This window comes from Syngnathus floridae, chromosome 16, assembly GCF_059516105.1.
Source record: "Syngnathus floridae isolate MCC-2025c chromosome 16, RoL_Sflo_1.0, whole genome shotgun sequence".
In the NCBI taxonomy this organism is placed as follows: Eukaryota; Metazoa; Chordata; class Actinopteri; order Syngnathiformes; family Syngnathidae; genus Syngnathus; species Syngnathus floridae.
This window is the reverse complement of record NC_142428.1, coordinates 11,036,683-11,054,716: the sequence shown is the minus strand read 5'-3', so window position 1 is coordinate 11,054,716 and position 18,034 is coordinate 11,036,683. Positions and strand designations below refer to the sequence as shown.

The 18,034-nt window shown below is 40.5% G+C and overlaps 1 protein-coding gene across 5 annotated transcripts; it reads right to left on the bottom strand.

Moving 5' to 3' along the window:
- Positions 1 to 2,227: 2,227 nt before the first annotated feature.
- On the bottom strand, positions 2,228 to 7,953 carry LOC148385724 (uncharacterized). Of its 5 annotated transcripts, none has more exons than XM_088400309.1 (16): positions 7,796 to 7,953; positions 7,613 to 7,714; positions 7,040 to 7,084; positions 6,249 to 6,311; positions 5,994 to 6,056; positions 5,855 to 5,917; positions 5,643 to 5,705; positions 5,397 to 5,459; positions 5,260 to 5,334; positions 5,126 to 5,188; positions 4,960 to 5,022; positions 4,828 to 4,890; positions 4,662 to 4,724; positions 4,541 to 4,591; positions 3,928 to 4,056; positions 2,228 to 3,820 (listed from the first exon to the last, which is right to left on the bottom strand). In XM_088400309.1, the coding sequence occupies exons 2-16, from the start codon at positions 7,689 to 7,691 to the stop codon at positions 3,528 to 3,530; spliced, it is 1,239 nt and encodes a 412-aa protein (XP_088256435.1). In that variant the 5' UTR covers positions 7,692 to 7,714; positions 7,796 to 7,953; the 3' UTR covers positions 2,228 to 3,527. The 5 variants fall into 5 exon arrangements, with proteins under 5 accessions (XP_088256435.1, XP_088256439.1, XP_088256436.1 ...); XM_088400313.1 differs by having other exon boundaries at positions 3,928 to 3,967; XM_088400310.1 differs by lacking the exon at positions 7,040 to 7,084.
- Positions 7,954 to 18,034: the final 10,081 nt, after the last annotated feature.

Here is an 18,034-nt window from a genome sequence, read left to right as displayed (position 1 = left end):
GCTGTTTGCTAGAGTAACGGGTGATGACCTCATAAATGAGGTCATGAGAGGGAATAAAGGAAAATGTGCTTTCGGGAGTTTGCAAACATATTTTTTAAGGTTGTGTTAAACTTATAATCATATTCATATCTAGTATTGGAGTGCTCGTGTGGATTGGTGGGGGCCGAGGAATGTGCAGGCAAACTGCATGAACTTGTTTTCTTCGAAGTGTTGTGGAATAGGCCCGGATAGGGAGTACCGGAGGAGACCATCTCAAGGTCGGTGAGGAACGAGAACAACAGCACGTCTATGAGACCGGCCTTTGAGGGGAAAACCCAACCGTCTGACCTCAGCGACACCTGGACCGGGGAGGAGATGGCCATCGACCAATCATCTCACAATATTTTGCATGCTTTAATATTCATATTGTGTTTCTTTAAAACTGGGCAACCCGGAAGAATGTGTCGTCTTTTGGTGGTCACAAAAACGCACGAGTTTTAGTGTGAGGGACCCGGGACCCAGGCCTGTATGAGTGCGCTTTGTCAGGAATAAATAATTGGTAAATTTGGTCTAATTGATCTACTGGTCTTCTCTTTGACAGAACGAACTCGCAAAATTGTTAGGTGCGCCAGTGTGTGGATTAGGACATAGCAATTTATGTGTTAAGTGTTGATCGCAATTTGGAGTCAGATCAATAACTAGAATCCGTAACCTAACAATACAAGCAACACAAAAAAAAAAACAAGAAGGCACAAACAATGAATAAATAAGAGTGTTGAATAAATGATAAATAAACAAATAATAATAAACAATAATAATAAATATAAGAGGAGCAAAAATGGAGCAAGTGTACATACAGCAGACAGTGGACTTGGATATGATGCTTTAAAGTGTTAATTGCTTTATTTAATGTTTTCTCTATTTTTTATGTTTTGAATATGTTCAAGATAAAGATATAAAAGCATGTGAAGTGATCAACTATACTAAAATAACATGGGAAGTGGTCAACTATACTTGTAAGTGAGTGATGTCTTAATGATCAAGTAAAAATTTGTGAAAAAAACATATATAAGTCGCTCCTGAGTATAAGTCGCCCCCCCACCCAAACTATGAAAAAAACCGCGATTTATAGTCCGGAAATTACGGTACGCTCAACCTTTGCGGAAAATCTAAACATATACAATAATTCAAGGCTACATTGCGGTTCGTCTACCGCAGTTTCACTACATTGCAGATTTTTTTTTTTTTCAAAATTAAAAACCAATTTAAAAATCAAAATAAAACTTCTAAATTGAGGAATTATGGCACAAAACTTGCCCACACAACAACAGAAGGCAAGGAGTGCCCACACAATTGCAGAGCGTACACTTATACCTTTTCATATTTTTTTATAATAATAATATTTCTAAAAACATATTTACAGTGTTGTACCTTGTTATAGAAAAATTGTTATAATAATAAGCGTTCTAAAAACATATTTACAGTATGTACACTTGAACCTTGTTATAAAAAATTACAATAATAAAAGTTGTTCTAAAAACATATTTACAGTATGTGTTAAGAATTCTCCAAGTTATTTATGTTACCCTGCCGTGCTTTGATTTGAGGAAGGGTGATTCATTTTTAAGGCCGTTTTCAGGCGATACCACTTCCTGTTTTACGTTCTTGTACATATGTCGGTTACAGGAGTCATTGACGATGTAAGTGGGTCTCCTAACAAGAGATATCAACGATCACATGTGTCTAACCTTAAGGACAATGTAGTATTGCTCCAAATGTTCGTTTAAATTCCTTTAGAGGTCCGTTTTCGCGTGTTAGCACGATCGCGAATTAGCATCTTTCCGCTAACTCGTTAGCCTGCCCAGTACTTCTTGTTGACATGTTACACGCACACACGTATAATATTTATATTTTCAATATTTTTACAAACTTTTCTGTATGTTATTTATACTATTAATGTATTATTTACACATTTGAAACAATTCATTAATGTTCTAATAGTAAAATATGCACTTAAATGGTTTCATGTACATTTATTGACACACACAAAATGTACAGGAAAAAAAATTACAGATGAGAGGGTGACCCTACTTTGCGGATTTCACTTATTGCGGATGGTTTTTGGAAACAATTATCCGCGATAAACGAGGGATTACTGTATATGCATTTATTAGTGCAGTGTTTCCCAACCTTTTTTCAATCACGGCGCACCTTTTCATTGGAAAAAATCTCGCGGCACACCGCCAACAAAAATCTGTTAAGCTCCTATATTAAAATCAGTTATATTACAACGAAACACGTACAGTCCTATTCCTATATATGTATGGAGAGTCGAATAATTTAATAGAAATAAATACTAAATATTCTTTAAATTGTATTCCTTTTTTTAAATAAAAGTGACAGTTTTTTAAAAAGGTTTTAGACGGTGTAAGAAATAAACTATTTAAAGTGATTGTGATTAAAATAAAAGAATCAACGTGATTTTGTTTACTGTTTTAGACTAGGTCTATAAATATTGCAACAATAAGAACAAAGTCACTTTTAAAGACGCTCTGCTGTTCTGATAGCAGCTGAGTGGCTATCACAGTCGAGGAATCTCGACTTGACTGCTTATTTTACGTATGTGAAAAATAACCAATCCAGGTTCTCCGGTTGAACTGCATGCTCTGATTTCCATTGGACCACAAACGCACCACAACCGTCATAGTGTCTGTCACTGTTAGCAAAAGCACACAGCAACACACACATAAACTGAATATGTGCCGATGCAATACAATCAGATCGACACAATATGAAATCTCAAGATTCTCCGATTCTCCACACATGCACGATTAGCAAGTGGCTGACCAGGCCTTGCGCGAACTGACCAGTGGTTTGGTGATCCTGTTTACAATGCGCTCCGTAATTAATATTGGACAATCCCACGGCACAGCTGAACGTCTCTCACGGCACACCAGTGTGCCGCGGCACAGTGGTTGGGAAACACTGCAGTACAGTGTCAGCATTTTTTCTCTTCAAAAACTTCTCCATCACTGCCACTATCGACTCGTCTCGCTATCCGGAATGACAACGTCGTTGTCAATGCTACCTGCATGGGCATCCCATATACCTGCCGCTGCATCCCTGCGTCACCAATTTTCTTGTCTGCAAGCACAAGGCAAATCGCTACCTGCTGCTGCAACCTTCTGATATGGAAGAGTACTACATGATTACTCTGCCGGGCGCTACATCGCACAGGCACTCAAATTGGAGAATTTCCAACGGCACCCCTGAAAATATTTTGCGGCACACCAGTGTGCCGCGGCACCCCGGTTGAAAAACACTGTATTAGTGGATGAGGCCCACGATTGGGCATGAATGTTAACACATCAGCATGTCACATTGTTCCAGAGTAAAACACTATTGCGTAACATTAACACAAATGCAAGCATGTTAACATAGATAGTGGCTAGCATATATCGTACATATATTATGTTAGCATGTTCGCTTGTCTCGTTGTCGTTTCTGGGTATAATCAATTATGTCACGTTGTTTAAAGCAGAAGAAGTTCATTGGTCGGCCTCCAGTTGGAAAAGCAGAAATCCGCTAAAGACGCTAAAGCTGCGCGTGTCGTCGTATAGTCTGTAGCTGGCGGGTAGGCTGAGACGTACGCAGTCTCCCGCCTCCAGAGGGATTAGCACGCCGTTGGTGGCCGACGCATAGCCGCCGTGGTCGTTGAGGTCCAGGCTGGAGACGATGGGCTGCTGGTTGCGGTACAGGGTGACGCCCATGTAGCCTTTCAGGAAGTCCGCCGCCGTGAAACTGAACACGTAAATGCCATCCACGGGCGCCGTGAACACACCTAGGCAAAATGGCCGACCAATCTTTGGTCACATCATTGTCATTGCCGTCGTGTCATCATCACCATCAACATCATCATCTTAAGGACGGTGAGTTATCAAAGCTCACCCGAGGTCACGTCGTAAGCGCGTCCGATATTGGTAAAAACCTTGGAGAAGATCAAAGTGGTCTCCTGGTCAAAGGGTCCCACGGATCCCGAGTCTGTCAGCGCGGCGGCAAAGGCCACCTTGGTCTCACCTGCCAACGATCATCAATGCTGTTAGAGTGGTGCTCACTCTAACTTATTTGCTAAAACCACATGGGAGGCAGTATGCCCTTTTGACACTTGCAAGTGGAGAACACGTTCGTCACTGTGCATACGGCGATGTTCGAACAAAGTCTGACTTTGGATTCTTGTAAGAGAGTATTTATTGAGAGAAAACAGGGTTGGGGGGGAGAGGTTTGGTGAACCCCTGGTCTCTGGTCAAATCAGAGCAGGGGGTGTTTTACGACATTGGGGGAAACAGAACAACTTTGATTGCTTCCTCTGCAGCTGGTCAATCAAGCAGAGGATGCAACCACTTTATTTTACTGCGTTGTGAGAGCAGGACAAGTTTGGTTAATCATTATAGTCTACATTCCAACATAATCATACGATCAAAATAATCTATCAACCCTAACAAATGCCATTGATAATGACATCATCGCCATGCACAATCAACCAAGCAAACAACTCTACAACCTGATGTCTGTGTGCCATGCTGTTCCAAAACGTGCAAGCGTGACATCAAATCTGTGGGGACGTCATCAACATGAGAAACACAAGTACACACACAAACATTAACACACTGTGCCTGTGTGACCTTCAGTTGTCTCCTTCAAGTTGTTTATCTTCTGCCCGTTCATGTTTAACCTTCTCAGCAACACTGACAGAACAAAATGAGTGACATCCGAATATGTGAGTGCAATTATTAAGATGACTGTCCTATGAAAAGAAAATAAGTGACCTAAGATCAACATGAGGGTTACCTTCAGTATTGTCGATGTTGTGTGTCAGTTGAAACTCTACGTTAGAAAGGTGCGTTGTCCAAGCTGAAGAACATTAGAACAGCAACGATCATAATGACGTGACATGCAAGTTTCTCACATTGTCATACACACCTGTGCACTCAGTCTTGAGTTCTTCAAGAATTTTTTCACTGATGTTCAGTCGGACCTCCACGGCTACACCCGCAATGTCAAGGACGCAACACATTCACATGGCGAGATGACAGCATGAGAACGAAATGAGATGACATGAGATGAAATGACATGAGAGCCACATTACCTGCAGTGTTGTGGATGCTGTCAGTCAATCGCGACTCCACGTTGGAAACTCGTGTTGTCTGAGCTGAATAATGTGACAACAGTAGTGATGAGAATGATGATGATGATGCATGGAAATTCTCATGCTTTCATCACCTGTATTCTTCATCCACAGATCCCCCACTTCAGCTTCTGTGAGTTTCAGTCTTTCCGTGACCGTCGACAACTCGCCTTACATCAATTAAATACTTAAGTTACACTTATACAGATACCAACCCCCCCCCCCCACACACCTCTGCTTTCAATCTTGAGTTGTTCCTGAAATTTGTCACTGACATTCAGTCGCCTATCCAATGCTGCACACGCAAAATCAACAACAAAATAGTCACAGTAACGTGAGAACAAAAGTGTTGACGTAAAAACATGATAGTGACAACACATTAGCGCACCCGCGCACGCACGCACGCACACACACACACACACACACACATACCTACACGCACACACACTTACACACACCTACACATGCACACACATACCTGTGCATTCAGTCTTGAGTTCTTCCAAAAGTCTCTCACTGACGTTGAGTCGAACCTCCAACGCTACACACAAAATGTCAACATAAGGACAACATGGGTGATATGAGAACAGAATAATAACTTGAGTGACATTTAACTTTATGTGGGGTCCCACAGGGGACCAAACCTTTACCAGTACTCTTTTTAATTATTATATGAAGACTATGACTAACCTGAGCTGAGAACCTTCAGCTTCTCCACATGAGCTTCAGACATCTTCACGTTGCCTTCTAGAGCTTCAAGTGGCACGTGGCATCCAATCAGCTATTAGCTTGTATATTATGCTAACATGCAAATAGTGTGTTAGTATACCTGCAGTGTTGTTGCAGCCGTTACCCAGTTGTGCTTCCATGTTGGAAAGTTGACCTGATTTGACTGAAAAATGAATGTCAACATAGAGACCCTGAACAGAACCGCTTGCAGTATCTTGGATTTCTAGTCTCCAGACTTGAGGCCTCTAGACTCAAGACCTTCAGAGTACAGGCCTCTGAGTCAAAGGTTGTAGGTCTTGTAGACTGTCCTAACAGTTGACTGGGGTTCTCTTTCTAGGACCTTTATGAACCTTACCTGCTATTTCAGTCCACAGGTCTTCCACATGATTTTTCACCACATTCATTTGCACCTCCAACCCTGCAGACCAGAACCATCTCAGTGACACACGCACACACGCACGCATACACGCACACATGCACGCACTCACACACACACACGCACGCACACACACACACACACACACCCGCGCTTCTTCTTTGAGATGATCAGTCACCGTAAATGCATGCCAGGCCTCCATTTTGTATCTTTAAACATTTGTGCTTATCAGCCAGTAGCAATGGAATTAAAAAAAACGCTGGAAGAGGATTGGTAATAGATGCGCCACATGCGACTCCGTGGAATCCGTGAGTGTGTGTTGCGGCATGTGAAAGAGATTGAGTTTCATAAGGAGATCTGCTGGTTAATACGCTGTGTTTATCTCCACACACACACACAGACACACACACACAGTTCTCGACAACATTTGACACCAGTTTATAGGCTTCTTTTATCTTTGCCTACTTTTCCCATCACTCTTTTTCCCCCTTTTCATCTGTTCCAATAACCCCGTACCCTTCTCCACACACACACACACACACACACACACACACACACACACACACACACACACACACACACACACACACACACACACACACACACACACACACACACACACACACACACACACATACACACACACACACACGCGCATACACACACACACACACACACACACACACACACACACATACACACACACACACGCGCATACACACACACACACACACACAGACACACAGTACACAGGGTGATTGTGTGCTTACTTTCTCTTTGTGTCTCTGTGTCATTCAGCGTGTTCACTACGGCAGCTGAAAGCAAACAACGCATGAAACCAGAGTTTTGACCCCAGACAAACAAGCCCTCTAGACTAGAGCATCGAGACCCCCAGAATCTAGCCTTCAAACTACAGACTTGCAGAGTCAGAACCTCTTGACCCATCGCCAAGTCAAGGCCTACAGACTTAATACCTCCACAGTTTCAACTTCTAGTCCATTCCCTCAGAATCTAAAATTCCACAGTCTGGGCCTCCAGAGTCTAAACTTCCAGAAGACAAGAACTGTGGAGTCCAGATCTCCACATTCTAGACCAGGGGTGGGCAATTCCGGTCCTCGAGGGCCAGTGTCCTGCATGTTTTCTATGTCACCCTGTTGCAACACACCTGATTCAAATGGTCAGATAATTAGCAAGGTCTGCAGAAGCTGGATAACAATCCTGATCATTTGAATTAGGTGTGTTGCAGCAGGGAGACCTATAAAACATGCCCTCGAGGACCGGAATTGCCCACCCCTGTGACCCCCAGAGGCCAAACCTGCAAAGGACCTCCAAAGCATAGTTACCTCTAATGTCCTGTAGGTGTTGTTCACCTGTCATCATTTTGCCCTCGAGGTGCAGTAGTCGAGCATGGAAAGCACTCATGTTTTGGTGTATATGCGATGAATCTGAAAAACAGCAAGTTAATGCTATCATGAAGACCTCAGACCTTAGTAGGGAGTAGTAAGTAGGGAAGTAAATAGGCCTACCTGGTCAAGGTGGCCTTGTGGTTTATTTTGGTTTTCTTAGTGTGAGTAGACTCACATTGTGCAACTATACTCAGATTGTCATGGTAAGCTTGTGTAATATGGGACAAGTCACAGGTGTCAAATTCTGCTCACACCTGATTCTAATGATCCCCTCATCAGTAAACTCTGCAGGAGCCTGATAACAATCGTGATCATTTGAATCAGGTGTGTTGGAGGAGGAGAAACATTGAAGGAATGAGGTCGAAATACAAAAAGTCCTGCCTCGCTACAAAAACAGATATGCTCAAACCTCATTGAATAAAGTACATAAGCAGACAAGTATATTCACATATTAAATAAATAAAAGAAACATTTGAAGCATATAATTATACCTACACACCAAATCAATAAAGAAGACATAACTAGACATTTTTGATAAGTGGTGATGAGAAAGGTTTTTATAACTTTATGATCTGATATATATATTTCTGAGGACTTTGAAATAACAAATGACTTTTGATATATTGCCTAAATACCTTAATGACCCTTAAGGAACTGTGGAATGCATGCCTGATGTTTTTTCTCTGAATCATGGACACGGCCGCAGTCGTCTTGACCGTTCAGTACTTGATTGTATCTTATGTTTTGACTAATGCTAGACGCCAGTTTTTGATTACTACTGAACGTTCTGCACAGAGGGAAATATCTTGGCCTCACAAAGAAAAAGATACGGTTGAATGCGGTACGACAGTGTATGTCCGAGATTGGAGGAGAATGTTCACAGGAAGGTCACGTGGAGATAAAACCAGCTGGTGCCAGAAGGAGCCACCCGAGAACTCGGCCAAAGATGATCGCCAAGGCCGAGATACGGGATGGAAGACAACAACCCCCTCCACACACACACACCAACAGCCCCCACCAACACACCGAATCGCCCATAACCAGCACCACTCGCATGGAAGCAGACTCTCCTTCGAACTTGCCCCACCCCGAAGACTCATCGCCCATCAATCCCGGCCCACAATGTGCTACTGAATATAAAACTGATCTAACAACCTTGGACTTGGCCCTTTTCTGAATGGAGACTTTCCGCTCTTGAAGGGCCCAGCGCTGTATTGCACTTTCCTGAAAACAGAGCTTTTTGAACAAGAATTGTGATTGAACTCAACCAAGCTGTCTAAGTCTAATTTCTGCTTCAGTGTCTTTGCATTTTCCTAAATCTGAAGAAATCAAACGAGCACGCAGTGAGTAAATTGAATAACAGGTGATTGGCAAAGGCTTTTGCCGTGAGGCGCAGATAACGCGCTCCCTAAATTGTGGACAGAATCCAACAAATGGTGACCATCCGACGTGATTTCTTCAGAAGGGAAAGTGCATGCTCCACAAAGGATTCTTCCTTCTCCGCTCTTGCTCAACAGTATTGCAGTCCGATCGGCACAAAAGGTAAGGGGGAAACTTTTTTTTTCTCTCTCCCAGTTCAGCAATATTGTGGAGTGAAAGCGGAATTCAAAAATTAATAATTTCAGCTCTGTGTTCAGGAATGGTGGTTGTATAGAAGTGTGTTTGTGTGGAACTTGGTAAAAGTGATTTGTGAAAAAATTAAAAATACAAAAACAGGTGAAGGCGTCGCTGATATAGCAGTACGGATGCCGAGCGACTCCAATAGTGTGACCTTAGAACATTATAGGGCTGTCTAAGGTGAGGGACATCTGGGATGTCCGAGTCGTGGTGAATTAAGAGAAAGGTGGTGAGGACTTTGTCTGATCAGCAAAGGGCGCTCACACCGCTGGAACTTGTGGGATGCCAGTGACTAGCATATGGGCACCTGAGTGGCCTCAATAGTAGACACTTAGGAACTTATACTGTTGCCTAAGGTCGGGGTCGATTGGATCGGCCAGGCCACCAATACGAGTCAGGGACTCGTGAAAAAAAAATATAATTAAAAAAAAAGAAAAAAAAAAAAAAAAAGAAAAAAAAAAATGGTGAAGGCATCGCTGATATAGCAGGACGGATGCCTGGCGACTTCAATAGTGCGACCTTAGAGACTTATATTGTTGTCTAGGGCGAAGGGTAACTGGGTTAACCAGGTCGCTACATAATTGTTGAAGTGTGTCTATGATGATATTGTGTGGAAAGCAGGCTTGGCTGTCAGATGGGACAGCGGCGCAGCTGAAGAAGTGAGTGATTAGTTGTGGTGCTGTTCATGGGATGGAAGTGATGATTTGTGGTTCATGAAGAACAATAAGTTGATTTGTATAAAATTGTTGATTTTATTTTGATTTTGCATGAGAGTTGGAGTCAGAAAAAATGGCTTAACAAGAATTTGATAAAGAATGTATATTTAATTAGCATGAAGGTTATATCCCATTGTGTGGTGGGGTTAAACTGTAATCATTTTTGTTTTCAAAAGGGTGCAGCTCTAAAGTTTGGGCCAAACGGTCAGGTGGGCACAAATGCACCTTTTGGACAGAGGTGGGGGGTTACATTGTGCGACGTGGTGATGGCGAGGCTCTCCGCACTTCAGTTGCCCCCCCCCACCCTTGTTATCAACTGGGAAGATTGTCATGTCTATGTTGTGGGCCCGTGTGTTTGTTTATGTGTATGTTTGTCTTTGTGTATCAGTTCGTTATAAAGGATGGAATTGCGTTAAATTGGTGCACGGAAACGGTGTGGTAGACAATGGTTAATCAGATTTGCATTGTTAAATGTAAAAATTAGAAATGATAGAATAATCTGAGGGTTGTGGTCAGAAACTCGTCCAACGAGGAGAGTGCCCAGCCCTCATAAAAATGTGAGAGTAAGAGAGAACATACATTGTAGAATTGGATAAAATTAAATTATGATTGCAGATTTTAAATTTAGGGGGAATTATTGATTGGTTATGACATAAGACTATACAAGGACACATGTAAGGATACGTCAAAGATTTGAATCACTTAGAGTTAAAAACAACAAATAAAAACGACATTGCAAGGGGGCACTTTTTATTAAAAGAACACCAAGTAAAGTAAGTAGGGGGCATTCGTGATTGGGATTAAATTAAGGATAAAATTAGGTCAATGATTAGAAATCAATGGTGCTCTACACAAAAAGGCTTAAATTTTTAATGGGGAAATATTTGGAGTACTGTGTTGGTCTACATAGGTCATGGGCCGAGTTTATTTGGTTTTGATTGTGGTTTGGGTTTATTTTGTTTATTGTTAGGTTTTCCTTGTGTTTATTGTTAAGGTGTTCCTTGTTATTCTCTTATCCCCTGCATTGTAAATGTCTTCTTTATGCAGATAGATTAACAGGCTAGGAATTTAGTGAGGAGAAAATTGATCAATTGATGGGGGTTAATAATTGTCCAAATCCTAGTTACATGTTTTGAGGGACCAGAGCAACGACATTATATTTAATTTGCAGGCCATTATTTCGTATGTGATGACAGTGTCTAGATAAGTAGACTGTTTTATCAAAAATGTGAGAGTGAAGGAGGAGGTTTGATTTGTAATCTGGCATTTGGGTGCCACTTTTAAGAGTCTGTGCAGAGCATAGATTGTTTTTGTTTGTTTTTAAAGATATATTTGACAGTTTATCTCGGTGCAGTAAGGATAAAGCAATTTTGAAAGACTTAAAATTAAAAGCAAAATTACATTTTAATTCTGACACATGCCAGCTAACATGAGGATGGCAAATAAATGAATAAATACTCGCTCAAATGCGGCATGTGTTTTAAATTGGGCGATAAGACATTCACTTTCAAGCACTATCATTTAGCGCTGCTGACAACAATAACTTATGAGATGGTAAACCAAGGAGGAGTGTCATAGTTGGAACACAGGCGCTGTATGACCTATAGATTGAACAATAACATTCACCGCATATACAACCATGTTGGTAGATTGTTAAATTACATTACAGTTTATTACAAAGGATTTCGGAACTTTATTTGATGATAAACACTGGAACGAGGATTTTAGCCGTGTTAATGGGTAGGGTGGATGGATTACTCGAAAAAAAAAAAAAAAAAAAAGCTTTTGATAAGGGCGGCTTGATAGTAAGATGATGTGTGTGCGCAACTGATAGGATACAATATGTTAATGGGAAGATTTGGGGTGTAAGGAACAAATACTACACATGAAGACTGATAACACGAAGATAGTTTTGTGAAATTTGTGTCCCAGTGTGTTCTGCCCTCGCGCATGGCACAAGTCCTGAACTGAGTCCTTGTACTCTACTGGCTGCCTCAAAATCAACAGAGGACTGTCCCTGGTCATGAGACACCTTTGACCTTTGGGAGAACAACAGGAACTATTATCATGCTTGAAGGGGGCAAGCACAGCTCTTCACAGGACAAGAACCATATAGTTGGTGGAATACACACAGTTGCAGATCAAAAAGAAAATGGACTGAAAGAACAAAGACAAGATGGACGCATTTGAGAATGGCGGACGGTCCAGCCCTGAATCATCATCATGAGAATCTAAGAGGAGAGGCTGCTAAAGACTTGCACGAGTCACATGAAGTCAAACTGGACACATTGCTAAAGACTGCTGAAGCATTACAAAGTTGGTGGAGTGTGGGACAAAAGGGATGGAAGTGTGTTTGGGTGCTGGGGCAGACATAACTGAGGAGTTTTGATAAAAGTGGGAATAATAAGGCTGCTTATTGACACTGAAACGGGGATAAAAAAAAAAAAAAATACATAGATAGGGACAGTGAAGATGCACTGACAAATTACACAACCGCGTGATCAGAAACTTTGCAAGGTGGACATTGATCAATAGAAATTAAATCTTTTGAATCATAAATTTTTATATGTAACTTAGCATTTCGAAGACATAATTAATCTAACTGAAATAATGAAATTTTATAATTGGACCAGTGAAAATTTGGATTCGGGCAACAGAAGGCTGAATTGCTAAACTTAATTGACCTTTATCAAAACAACAGAATTTAATTACACATCAACTGCGACTGACTTATAGGATGCATATTTCAGCTTGAATGGGTGAGGGGCCATAAGAAAGTTGGAATTCTGGATAGTCGGCAAAATAGTAATACAGTAGGGCTTTAAATAACAAATACATTGACATGACCCTTGCGACAATTGATTTAAATGGCAATTTATGATCGGCATTTGGGGTTAGGATTAACAATCCATCCATCCATCCATTACTGGTGTGGCTTGTCCTTACGAGGGCCACAGATGATTAACAATAATAACTAGAATTATTCATTTCTGTAGAAATTGCGTGTGAAAGCGAAGAGGCTGAATAAAAATTCGGGGAAAGCTACAAGGTTATGTTTAAATTTGGAACGTGATGAATTGGCTAGAAAATTGATAAAAATTTAGAAAGAATTTTGTAAAATTGGGCGTGAATTTTAAAGTTGAAAATTTGAAATTTGGGGAGTGGGAAGTTTTGGAATAGGTAGGCATAAGATGAACAGTTAAAAAAAAAAAAAAAATTGAAATGAGTTGAGTCAGTGGAAAAAAAAAAAAAAGAAGAAAAAAGGAAAACTAGAAGAAATTAGAAGGGAAAAAAAAATGAAACTTTGCAAAATTTTACCGCAATGTTGGAAGTGAGGATGTGAAATTTGAATTTGAATCTCGGAGGTTAAAAGTGTAATGGAGTAAATCAGATGAATTATGTGGAAGTAGTTAAGATTAAAATAAAAGGAAGAGGAATGCAGAAGAAGTTGAATAATAATAAAGTCAAGGCAATTCAAATTTATTTATATATCCCACAAGCAAGTCTCAAAGGGCTCCAAATGTACAAAAATTGCCAATTTAAAATACAAGAACAATAAGTGTGAGGGCCACAATGATGATCATGACAGCAAAAATATTTCTAATTGGTTTTGATAGGAACAAAGGGGGAACATGGAAGAAGGTTTTCAAAATTTGTGATATAGCGTCACTCAATTATCAAGAGTAAGTATTTCTTTTTAATTCTAAGAATTGGCATCAACAAAAATGAGAACGATAATCCAAGGTTATAGTGTAAGTGGCAGGAGGAAGCTGTGTATATTTTTTAAACATTATTTTCAGTATCATTATTTCTTAGGAGGGTCAGTAATGCTTGTGAGGAGATGAATGAAGGAACAAGGTGACAGTAAAAGGGAGTGCTCTAAAAATTTTTGGTTTTTTGCCAGAGGTAGTTATTTGGAGGGATGAATTTAAACTGAAAGCAAAATGGAACTGTTTAGTGGAAGAAATATGAGAAGGTGGAAATATTGAAGTTACAGCTCAACACAAAGTGTCAAATAGTCTAAGTGTGAGATGTGAGCAAACTAAATGGGGAGTTAAATCATGTTCCAGTATTATGCATATTGGCAAACGATGTGAGGACAGGAGACCAGACAATTAGATATTAATTTTGGATTTAAAATAAAAAAGGGAAATTTTAATTGAGGAGAAAATTTTGCATAGGGAGGGTTCTTTTTACAATTTAATATTGTATGTTTTATGTGTGTGTTGTGGGATGACAGTTTGTCTGTCATGCTGTATGAATGTCAAGTCTGTACTTGGGATGGGGTTTGTGTATTGTGAATGGTTAACATGATTTAAGGTTGGGGTGATGTGATCACAGCAGAGGATAACATTCCTCTCACCTGAAAAATATAAAGATACTACAGATTTGAAAAAAGCAAGATTGATCAGGGCTCATTTTGGACTAAATATGGGTTTAGGATTACTCTGGGGCACCATTGACAACAAAAGACTTCAATGGAGAAGGCCCATTTCAAGATTATGACCAGACGTGACTATACCAGCATTGACAATCAAGACTCTGAGCCAAGACAGTGTATGACAACAACTCTGGACTTACCTGACAGTGTGACGAAATGTATGTGACGGAATTTGTGATGACTTGCTTTGTTTTGATGTTTTACCTAATTGTATTGCAGCCTCTAACAGCAACCCAGGGAGCAGATTGTGCTTTATTTGTTAAACTTGCTTTACTTTGCAGGTTGTCAACTGCAGTCTTGGAGAATTTTGTGTCATGTCTGTGAACATGCATTAACAACTAACCCCTTACTTTTCATAACGAGTTTGTAAATGTGATCGGTTTCATGACAGGCTCGGCAGGCTCCAATTTTCTATTTCATGCGTTTGACATGCGCCCATGTGTGGATTATTTTTATCATTATGAATTTTATTTTTTGGTATTATGGATGTTTATTGTACGGAGAGCTGCATGCACAGCTACAGGTGGGTGGTGGCTTTTGTTCATACAGCCATGGGAGATGCTGCCAGTCGAGTTTCAGGGACTGAGAATTGGTGATTCCAGGCTAGGATGGCATCTGGAGGTACACCGAAGTCCAGCTGGCGATGGGTATGTCACCATGGATATTGTTATTTTTACTTTTTAACCATTGTGACACATTTTTTAGAATGTGTCAAAAGGGGGAGGTAGAAAAATAAAAAAATAAAAAAACAAAGAGGGGAATTGTGAGATTTTAAGTGTTTTCAGATTTGATGGTTTTTAAGTCTTCAACATGCTGGACGGAGGAGAAGAAGCAGCTCGGCAGAAATGAAGTGAATGGGAGACAACATCATGAGATGGAGCCAAAGCCTGGTAACAAGTGTGAAGAGTTTCAAAATAGCTCATAATAAACTGTAGACCTTCACAAGATAGGATCAAATAGGTGGGAGAGTATTAAATGTAAAAAATTAGAACAATAACATACAGACTCCAAACAAATTGGGAACAGGTGGATTATGAACGTTAAAGTTTGAATAACACATTATTCACGTGATTGCAGGATAAACAATGGAAGGGATTGATAAACTGAACAAATTTAAGATGATTGCGGTAGTATTATGTCGAAAACAAATAGATTCAACAAGTTTTTTCCCTATAAAATGGTGCCGTTTGGGTTTGAAGTACATAGTCGCTTCAAAGGAGGAAAAGCATGATTTAAGATACGTGATTGATCAATGAGAAGGCTATCCCTTGTACCAGGGGGGTCAAACTCATTTGTTCACGGGCCGCAGTGTAGTCATAGCTTCTTTCGGAGGACCGGTATGACTGTCATACCCAAATAAATGTGTGAGCACCTCATATTATATAGAGTAAAAGCTACAAAACAAACTGACAAGTAACTCGCTTTCAAATCAGACAAATAAAAACTGGTCTAATATTTAAAAATAAAATATTATTAAAAGTGAAGACAATTTGCAATTCGAGTAATGACTCATGAATAAAAAGCACAATTTGTCTTCGGGGGCCGCATAAAATCATGTGTCGGGCTGCATCTGGCCCCCAGGTCTTGAGTTTGACACCTGTGCCTTATACAAAGGTAAAGTAGGATTAGAATTTGATAAAACAGATATGGACATCATCATATTCCATTAGAGTTTGAATTGCTTGCAATACAATTACAAATTAGTTAACACCTGTGTGATTGATTGATTGATTGATTGATTGGGTGGTAGATTGATTGATTGGTTGGTTTATTGATTGAGTGATTCATTGAGTGACTGACTGAAGGGCTGAGTGGCCGAATGGGCAATTGTTCGATGTCTGTCTGTCTATATGTATGTACTATATATGTATGTATGTATTTCGTTATTTGTTTTACGTATGTAATTCGTTATTTGTTTATGTATTTCTCTTTCACATTTTCTTTCTCATCTTCCACTTCTTTCGGCTGCTCCTGTTAGGGGCCGCGACTGCAGAGCGATCGTTTCCATATCTTTCTGTGCCACCAACCATCTGCATGTCCTATCTTTGTCTGTGCCACACTCTCCATTATTTTGGCTAGTAGATTTCCAAGCCTCGCTTCTAACATTCTTTCCGATAACTTCATGCTTTGCTTAATAAACATAACAACACCTCTGTAGCTACTACAGTTCTGCGCATCGCCGTGGTCTGAATTAAGAAATAGAAGTCAACACCTTTCCGGGGAACTTCTCGCTTTTTAAGAATCTCCCCTGCCATCTCTCCTTGATAGTTCCATGCTGTCACTGGAATGTCGTCTAGGCCAATTGCCTTTCCACTCTCCATCTTTTACAAATGTCTGGGTATGAATTTTATCTATATTTATTTTTCTCACTCATTGGCGGCCCCACAGAGGGACTTGTAGCGGCTCCACAGAGGGACGTGGTGTGCCAACAGAGGGACCCTGGTGGCATCAACGATTTTGGTGACCTCAGTAAAACTGAGGTCAACAGAGGGAGTGAAGGAATGAGGTCGAAATACAAAAAGTCCTGCCTCGCTACAAAAACAGATATGCTCAAACCTCATTGAATAAAGTACATAAGCAGACAAGTATATTCACATATTAAATAAATAAAAGAAACATTTGAAGCATATAATTATACCTACACACCAAATCAATAAAGAAGACATAACTAGACATTTTTGATAAGTGGTGATGAGAAAGGTTTTTATAACTTTATGATCTGATATATATATTTCTGAGGACTTTGAAATAACAAATGACTTTTGATATATTGCCTAAATACCTTAATGACCCTTAAGGAACTGTGGAATGCATGCCTGATGTTTTTTCTCTGAATCATGGACACGGCCGCAGTCGTCTTGACCGTTCAGTACTTGATTGTATCTTATGTTTTGACTAATGCTAGACGCCAGTTTTTGATTACTACTGAACGTTCTGCACAGAGGGAAATATCTTGGCCTCACAAAGAAAAAGATACGGTTGAATGCGGTACGACAGTGTATGTCCGAGATTGGAGGAGAATGTTCACAGGAAGGTCACGTGGAGATAAAACCAGCTGGTGCCAGAAGGAGCCACCCGAGAACTCGGCCAAAGATGATCGCCAAGGCCGAGATACGGGATGGAAGACAACAACCCCCTCCACACACACACACCAACAGCCCCCACCAACACACCGAATCGCCCATAACCAGCACCACTCGCATGGAAGCAGACTCTCCTTCGAACTTGCCCCACCCCGAAGACTCATCGCCCATCAATCCCGGCCCACAATGTGCTACTGAATATAAAACTGATCTAACAACCTTGGACTTGGCCCTTTTCTGAATGGAGACTTTCCGCTCTTGAAGGGCCCAGCGCTGTATTGCACTTTCCTGAAAACAGAGCTTTTTGAACAAGAATTGTGATTGAACTCAACCAAGCTGTCTAAGTCTAATTTCTGCTTCAGTGTCTTTGCATTTTCCTAAATCTGAAGAAATCAAACGAGCACGCAGTGAGTAAATTGAATAACAGGTGATTGGCAAAGGCTTTTGCCGTGAGGCGCAGATAACGCGCTCCCTAAATTGTGGACAAAATCCAACAACATCT